At 35.6% G+C, this 9,457-nt stretch overlaps 1 protein-coding gene across 2 annotated transcripts; it reads right to left on the reverse strand.

Annotated features, from left to right (window-relative positions):
* Window positions 1–4,539: 4,539 nt before the first annotated feature.
* Window positions 4,540–9,018, reverse strand: LOC122017738 (probable plastid-lipid-associated protein 4, chloroplastic). Of its 2 annotated transcripts, XM_042575420.1 has the most exons (6): window positions 8,630–9,018; window positions 8,174–8,287; window positions 7,494–7,592; window positions 5,879–5,953; window positions 4,984–5,051; window positions 4,540–4,740 (listed from the first exon to the last, which is right to left on the reverse strand). In XM_042575420.1, exons 1-6 carry the CDS (start codon window positions 8,939–8,941, stop codon window positions 4,668–4,670), a joined length of 741 nt encoding a protein of 246 aa, XP_042431354.1. In that variant the 5' UTR covers window positions 8,942–9,018; the 3' UTR covers window positions 4,540–4,667. The 2 variants fall into 2 exon arrangements, with proteins under 2 accessions (XP_042431354.1, XP_042431355.1); XM_042575421.1 differs by lacking the exon at window positions 8,174–8,287.
* Between the last annotated feature and the right edge of the window lie 439 nt (window positions 9,019–9,457).

Consider the following 9,457-nt stretch of genomic DNA (forward strand, 5'->3'; position numbering starts at 1 on the left):
CTCAGATATCTAGCATGATATCCTAATTTGAGTGAGCTTCTAAAGGAATTGCAAGAAAACTTATGTTACATAGCAGTACTTGATTGCTTCTCAGCACTGAGGACATAAAATATCGATCCAGCGTGCTCTCTGTCATTTACTATGACCCATATGTTCTACAGAGTATCCATCCAGAGATTTTGCATTGTCCATCTACAAATTTGAATTGGCCACGAGGTTTAGGGTTTCTAGTTCAATTTACAATTTGCATACACCATTTTTATAAGAAAAAGAAAAACTTAGGTTATCATGCTTAGCATAAACCAATACTTGCATAGTCAATGAGTGATGAACTAGTGTTGTAGGTTTGCGATTTCAAGTACTGGACATATGATTTGAGAAATTAATCAGAGAAGAATTGCATTAGAGAATCATAATTTACTTAACTATAGACACAAACTACATTATATAATTGAAGATGTTCATTTTATGCAGGAACTAGTATATAATATAGATCATTTGCAGATAGAGCTCCATTTTTCTTCTGATAAATCCTATTGAGAGGGAAATTATAGACTCAAAAGAGTTGAGTCTGTAATTTGTTGTCAGGTAATGTCTTCTTTATGGAAGATAAGGGAGGAAATCATTATAAAAGGTTTACTTTCAAGAGACAATGATGCATGAATAATTCATCATCATTCAAAGTGTTAATTATCATGGTTAGTTGTGCATGAGACTCTTTGTCAAGCTTTATTTCCAGAATGGAAGAGGAACAAAGCATTGAATTTCTCAGTGATGCCAGAAACTGAGTTCCAGACTTGTCATGAAGATTTGGCATCACATCTTGAATGCTGAAAGTGGGTTACACAATCTCAAGGAATTCAATCATTTGTGGAGATTAATGTATGGTTTTCTTCATATTAATGGCACCAATTTGATCAATCTTCCAAACTCTGGCTACATAAAACAAAGTGAAATCATCTTACAAGTTTGATCATTCTTCTGTCGACAAGGAAGCTTAGCTTAGGTTAACAAAATGCTAGTATTTGCCTAGAGACTGATATACCGAAAAAATATAGACATGATCCTCTACTTACAGATAATAATTAGTAGAAATGTTCTACTTGAACAACATGTTCTTATGTTTACAGAATGAGAATTTTTGTGAGAATTAGACTATTTTTTTTTCTAAAGAAGTAATATAAATCAGACCATTGCATCACAAGAAACATGTAACACTTTCTCTGCGATTAAACGGCTTAATCTAGAGACGCGAGTTATATGCAGAATAATCATCTGCTGAAAAATAAAAGGCTTTAGAGCCACCCCTTCACCTAAAAGGAAAGCATCACAAAAATAGGATGTTAAAGTCTCATAGAGAAAGAATAGGAAGTTATGGCAGTGTTCATCCTGATGAAATCAAAACTCAATTTAAGTTCCTCGACTGTTTCGAGGACCCTTCATTTAAGAACCTGATAGTATATATGAGAAATAATGGATCTAAATTCTTGATGTAACAATGAAAAGGTGAGATAGAGGTGGAAGAGATGGTAGATGATGAGGTAGTAATCAGAGCTATACAAGAAAGTCTAACCACATCAAGAAGAAGCCTAATTTCTTCTTATAAGGAATTTATCAAAAATAGATAGATGGAAGAATTCATCCAAGACAGACAAAAAATTCACCTTGCAGAAAGAACATCAACAAAACTTTCAAAATAAAATATAAGATACTTCATTCATTTATTAATACTATCATCAATCAAAAGATCTAGAATGAGAACAATCTTAAATAAACTTGGAGAACAAGGAAAAATAATATATTATCTAATAAAAATTATATGTCTTGGAACTCAAGTACTCATGTCTTTTGATCAAACATTATATTAGATGATCAAAAACTTGTGAATATGCATTAGACTTAGGTAGGGCCAACAATACAAGACACAACTTGATAGTAAGTCATAATCCAACTCAACCAAAAATACAATTAATAAACACAAAGATTGAATCATACGCCTCTAAAGGTGAACTTTGACCCGTTTGACTTGAAAATCTATCGTAAATATACTTAGCATAAAGTGAAGGCAAATCTTATTAGCAAAGATTTTTGACAACCAAATTCCTTGATAGATTTTTCAAACTTCAAATGATAATTTTTGCTTGTCCATCAATTTGAGGATGATATTTAAAAAAAAAACTAATTACGAAGTGAGCTAGTTTTCTCTATATAATGTGCACCAAAGATGCACAACAAACTTGAATTTTGGTTGGATGTAGTAATCACTAAAATTTCATGGATTTTGAGTATCTCTTTCAAATAAGGATTGGAACCATTTATAGTTTTGGCGCAAGGAGCGAAATAAGCCATCTCATAAAATTAATCAACAAGCATTGTAATAGTCATGAATGAGAAGTATGCCCAAGACAATATCAATGCCAATATTGATATAACAATATTTTTGGAAATTGCTATAACAATACGAAAAGCACAACATTCTTGATATAAAGTTTTACATCTTAGACAAAAAAAAAAAAAAAGAAGGCCAACAATGCCAAGGTTTTATCTTAACCAAAATTTTCACTAAATTCAATTGATAAAATAAACAATTCAAAATGCACAAGAGATTACCGTTACGAGAACATCTTAGTTGACAAACTTTGGAGAATGATCATCTTAGCATACTTTCAAAATCTCACTAGATAATTAGCATGGTCATCTTCATAAAGTTCTTTAATCACTTAAAATGCACCATGCTTACTTGCATATTGATAAGCAAAGTATATATTAATCACTTCAAATCTCACCATCTTCCTGATGGAAAAAAAAATACATTCAGAAAATTCCACCAATTCAGCAGCATGTCTAGAATTAATATATTTTAAAGTCTCATGCATTTTGGAAATAAGAAAATGTCTCCTATGTAATTAAGCACAAGTGATAGCATGCAAGTCCTTATCATAAGTAAAATAATTTTTATAAGAAGTAGATGTTTTCCACTAGACAATATCTTCTCAGCTATATGAACAACTTTGGTGCCAACATTTTAGAAATTGCATTCGAGTTCAAATACTTCCTTGATGTCGAAAATGAATGAATATGAGTCTCATCCCTCCAATGAGCATTTAAAAGATCCTTTTCAAGTATTTCACGATTGGAGAAATAATATATACAGAGAGAGAAGGCTGCCACAGTAAGAGTTTGACTGTCGTCAAAAGAGAAGATTATTAACCTAAACCTTTTACTTTTTCAAGACTAAAGAGAAAAATGTCCTCCCTTCCCTGATTTTTTTTTCCCAAAAAAAAAAAAAAATTGGTATGATTCACGGATTAAATTGTCTTTATAATTATGTTTTCTTACCGGTTCTAATATCTCCTGTTTTATTTTTTTTTTTCATAATTTGTTTGCACAAGAGAACCAATCACTTCTCCTCCTCCATGGAGAAGAACCTACTTTCATCTGTATATTTTACAGGTTCTGAAGCCTCAAATACTCATCTTTAGTTTGTCAGTAAACCTTAAGACACAAGCTACGTAGTATCTCACTTTGCATATGAAATCTGAGCCAAATATCCATGGAGAAGAACAAGCTAATTGAATTTCATAAAAAGCTAAACATTGAAGAACTACTTCTAGACGAACACACACGTACTTAGGTACATACCATCAACAAGAGGATGAAGTACGACTCAGGAGGATCACCACAAGTACCCTGCCAGAGAAGAATCACGGTGGGTGAGTCCGAGAACGAAGAGCTTTAGAAGAACCAAAAACAAGGAAAAGCAGTACAGCGACGAAAAAGTCCAGGTGAGAGGCAGTAAGATAATTCCTATAGTGTAGTTATAATTGTAAGATCGTAAAATTTTTATAATTATTTAATAAATTGAGGTAGAGTGAAGTATTATTTCTCGCTGGCCAGAGCACTAAAACCTCAGATTAAGTGGATGATGGTATGATATTATTAGGGTTAGCTGATGTGAAAGAATCCAGTACTGAGAATAGAAGATGTACTAGTACAAAGAGACAGTAGATTGACTAGCCTTGACCTTCTACAGATGATTTATTAAAGTCTCATCAAATCATCTTCAGTGGCTCACAGTCCCTTACCATAATTGGCTGCCCATGTCGAAGAATTGGTATAATATTCGTAGAACAATGAATGGGATATTCATCATTACTCTACTGTTTTAATTTATAAATGTTTTATTTTTATTTAATAATAATATTATTATTATTATTAATATTAGTATGATTGGGATTACTCATCGTACTGGGAAGGGCAACATGTCGTTTAAGGGATGCACCAATTCCGCCGATGTTTTAGGCCAAAACGAGGCCCCATGCCCTGCCAACCCAACCACCTACAGCTGTAGCTCTAACGCTGCTTTCCGGTAAGGTTCGTACAGGAGGCAAATAGCGCCTCTCCTTGCGCGTGTCGTATCAACAGCGGAATGGAGGCGTCGTACATAAAAAAGGCCTGCACGCTAATCCTTCATTCAATTCGCAGCCTTCATTTTATATGTTTTTTTTTTTTTTCATTTTCTTTTCAAAATACCCACAATCGACCGAATGCCTTCGCAGCTATTGAATTTTTATATACAATACAAGGAGGTTACAATGACAATAAGTTTGAAAGGATAGTCTGCCAGTGAGTTTCTTGTGGGAGAAATACTGGAAAGCTTTTCGACATTAAAGTGGAACTCTATATGACCGGTCGACCATCTTCAATATGAATAAGTTCCCCTTGTAACCTCTGGAAATCCTGCAAAGAAAGCATGAACGTGAAGTGCAGGCTGTTAATTAATATATCAAACCATTCATCACAAAGAACCCTGTCATTCTAATGATCTAGACATTCTAATGATCTGACATAAATTTATTTAGATGATAGATGCTAACATATAACGAATAGTGAAGCACAGTTTATCTTTTATGTTTATTGTTCATATTGCTGCAGTCTTTTTTGAAACTGCGGAGGTTGTAAAGATTCACTATGCAAGATTACCTGATCTCCTCGTCCAAGTAAGTAATGTCCAATTCACCACGGTTTGTTCCGGGGGCTTTTATTGGAATCTGTGCACAAATGAAGAGAGAAGAATTATGGAACTCATTATCTCACAGAACCAAAGCCAGTCAATTTCAACTAGCTTCTATGTGGTTCGAAGTATTGGAAATGATAGCATGATAGAATTTGATGTGAATTTCAAAAAAGTACTTTTAATATGCCTATCAGTTGGTAAAAGACGATTTCGCACGTCCTAGTACTCCCGTCAATCCATTTCAGGGTCAATATAGAAAAACCTTTGGAATAGTGACTGACGGATGAGGGAGACATTTAGCTGAAATTTGAATCCTAGACTTCGAATTGGTAACACCTCATGTGCTAGTCATTAGACCGTCCCGAGAGGACATCAAGTAAAATATGCCTACCAGTGCAATATATATATATCAGCTATTCGTTAGAACACTTAACAATCAAAATTTAGCTGCTTGTCTAACACAGAAAAATAGGTAAACGGTATTACACAAAACAAACCTAAATGACTCAATTATTGTGAATTAAGTTTGGCCGCATGAGAAAATGAAATAAGAAAAATATGAAAAAACAAATAAAAGTATAAAACTATAAATATACAAAGTAATGTACATAAGTCAAGAAAACATATGAGTTGGTAATCTCTAAAGAAATCCCTGTCAATTTCAGTGTACAAATATAAGTCCATTCAATCAAACTAACCCACTGCGCCAATTGGTCTGACCAGATTTGTGGACAGTTTAGATGCAACCTCAACAAATTTGAATTTGAGCCAGGCAAATTAATCAAATTGGGGTTACAGAAATTGTTGACTATGATAACATTCCTAAACCTGGCAAAGGCATAATACAAGAATTTTACTCACCAATCCTAGTATTTTGAAAGTATCCCATTGAGCTTTCACCCTTCTAGCATTTAAAGGAATCAAATTAGCTGTTACCTGAAAATGTAAAGTTCTATTATAGATTGAGTTCCATAAAATATATACATAAATACCAAGCCAACAAATGTAAGAAAGTAAAGCATCTGTTAAAGTTTCCTACTTATCCTACTGGAGAAGTCAGATCACGATATAAAATCTTAATTCCCTCTGAACAGTTCAGTTGACTTTGCTAATAATGTACCAAGAAAACTAGTTTTTTCAATATTTATTTAATTTAACAGAACAAAAAGTCCATTCAAGATAGAAAAGTCAGAAAAGCAGTGTCTTAAAAGGATTTTATACCCATAAGTCTTCGTGCTTTGTTTACAACTTATCAAGTTTGTATCGGATGAATATGTAAAGATGCCACAAATCATACTTTTGCAATAGAAAAAAAGAAAGAGCCTTGAGAAACTATCCTGAATGATACGAGAGGTAATCATAGGGTGCCACTAAATATACGGACAACGTAGCCGTTTTGCCTGAAGAACATGGGAAACATAGCCGTTTAGCCCGGAAGAGGTTGGCAACGTAGCCATTTATTTCAGAAAACATGGGTAACGTAAACATGGATCTCGAAACATGTAGAGAGCGTGAAAGCACAACTACAACTCTATAAAAGGTCGCTTGCTTTTGCAGGCACAAGAGGAGGTACCCATCTTAACTTGGAGGGGCATCTACTACTCTTCTTTTCCATTCTCGATTGTCATAGACTTACTTGAGCGTCGGAGTGACCGAGCCGGGACATCCCGATCATCATTCTAACCCTCTCCTTCCTTGTTGCGGATCTCTCCATAAGTCCCAACTATCCTTGGGAGATTGATGACTTGGTCAACCTCAATGCCAACTTACTGGTGGTTCATTCATCAGCGATCTTAGGTCGGATCACTGATCTTGAGAAAGTAACAACAATGGATCAATTCCTTTAGGTAGCTAAGTCAAAGGGACCACATTAAGATTAAAAGATTATATTTATGAGGCCAATTCTAATGCAGATGAATTGCTATGAGCCAGTATAGGTGCAAATCATCAAGGTTTTTCTTTTATGTATAGAGAGACTATTAAAATTCAAATTTTCAATTATATACTCTTTTAACTTTGGCATCACGGTAAAATTGTTGTCGTGTGACTCGATGGTCACGAGTTCAAATCACATAAACAATCTCTTGCAATGCAGGATAAGGTTGCATACGACAAATCCTTTCTAAGACGGGAATTTCGTGCACCGGGCTGCACTTTTATACTCTTTAGCCCATCAAACTCCAAATTACAAATATACAAAATTAAACCAAATTTCTCAAAATGATTGTACCCATTACCAATTGCAGTCAGAAATGAAACTTCATAACGCAATTTCTTTGAAAAATAAGATTCATACACACTAAATCCTGATGCCTGTGTTAAGCTAGTAGTCCATGCATTAACTATATGAATATGATATAAGCACATTAAGCACATTTGAGAAATAGACTAGTGCTATTGACATGGTGTTTTTCTTTCACATAATTTAAACATCATTTTGCTGGTGCAAATAATACTAATTTGAACTAAGAATCACCTGGTTAAAATAGGGCCAGGTCTCCATATTCTGGGCTCGTAAAGTGTCGACATTTATTGCTTGATAGATCTTTCCATTGGGTCGTAGAAACTTTGGTCTCTGAGAGAATTCATTGTTAGTGTTTACATAACTTTTTAAAGTAGCATGACAAACTTTCAGATAAACAGAGGAAAAAACAACACAGAACATCTACTATAACAAATTCTTAATTATCAGGGAAATGTGTGAGACTTGATGCTTTTAGAAAAAGAAACTAAAGAAGTATGAGGGAAGAAGTTGATATTCATTATTCCATATCAGGATACATGCTTATATATTTTTACAGATTGTGTGAAAGCATTGTTATGGTGTTAAAGCATTAACTAAAGTGCTGCTATAGGTTAGCATTAGCGTGGCTACTGGCAGGGGTGGCTAATTACAATGGATTGGCAAATGGCAGTATGGTGACTACTACTCTATTAGGGGGGCTAACAAAATATTTACTAAGTGCAAAAGTGCATACAAGACCCATAAGCATATATTAGCATTAAGGGAAAATTACTGAAATGTGACAAATGCGATATAAATGTCAAAGAACAGAGGAGTCCTAACAGATTAAAGAACTGAGAGTAACTAGGGGCAACCTTACGAGAGGGAAGTATCTCACAAATGGAAATAAAATCTCGGCATGAACCATCTACCTGGACTTTCAATATTGATCTAGAAGTTGTATATATAAGCTCCCATTTTCCATTTAATAAATCTGATTTGAGAGGCTCCTTAATAGCGTTTACTGCTTCAAGCTCACGCGCAATCTGACCATCGCAAACAGAAAGAGTTCAGTAAGTTAAAGGTAGTGCATCTTACATCTTCATCGAACTATCTAAATGAAACAATAAAGGCCTCCAATTTAACAAACAATAGGGGACTATAAGAAGCCAGATGGGGTAAACAGTCACATGGTGTTCTATCATCTAGGGCTCTGCAATAATCTTAAGCCTTATTGTCCTTCCTCTTAAGCATAAGTGTCAAAAGAGAAGGATCCAAATTACGCCAAGCTACTTGTTCGAAACGCAAATTGTCGCAGAAAGCTCCACGCCACGACTATTTCCTGATGCAGCGAGTAGGGTAATTCAACTTCAAGACGAAGACGAAACCTGATCGATCCTCTCTTTGTCTTCGTCAGTGGCTTCAGCGCCTCGATCGATGGGAGCGATTTCCGCAAGAAGCTCCTCCTTTATCTCTTCTCGTGACCTAGCCTTCTTCTTGATGAACGAGGGGAAGAAGGAGACGCCCGTCCTCCATCTCAACGAAGCGGCGCTGGAGAACTCGAGCGGAGCGGCGACGCCCGTCTCCTTGAACCTCCTCGAAGAAAGTGGAGAAGGAAGCTGCTGGTGGGGCAGGCAGAGGCTTCTCGGGGAAGGAACATAGGCAGAGGGAGGAGCAAGTGGGAGCGAAGTAAGCGCCATGGCTACGAGCAGAAGAGCCTGTGGCGCTACGTACGGCCGAGCACGCCGGATAAACGAGTTGTTATTTTTCCAATATCAATCGAAGAACAATAATTATTCTTATATTAATTATATGAAATTTAGAAAAATGTTGAATCAGGTTAAAATATCTGAAAAAAATTCTCTATAATATATCATAATTTAAAAATTGAATTATGAGATCAACCCATAGATGCCTTTAAAATTTAGAGAAATGATACACTTAGTGAAAAAAAAAACGAAATGCTCAGGGAATGACTTAGCACTTCCTACATGGAAAAAAAAAAGAAATAAAAAAATCAATACGGAGAACACTAGGCCTGGACCGATCAGGCTCCACCCTGATCGGTCCTCAAGGTCTCTGATCGGTCATGGGACCGATCAGGCCCTAGGCTGATCGGTCATGGGACCGATCAGGCCCTAGGCTGATCGGTCCCCAGACCGATCCTCAACTCACGTTGGTTTCTAAGCCTGATCGGTCAGTAGACCGATCAGCCT

Source organism: Zingiber officinale, chromosome 8B (genome assembly GCF_018446385.1).
Source record: "Zingiber officinale cultivar Zhangliang chromosome 8B, Zo_v1.1, whole genome shotgun sequence".
NCBI classification, from domain to species: domain Eukaryota; kingdom Viridiplantae; phylum Streptophyta; class Magnoliopsida; order Zingiberales; family Zingiberaceae; genus Zingiber; species Zingiber officinale.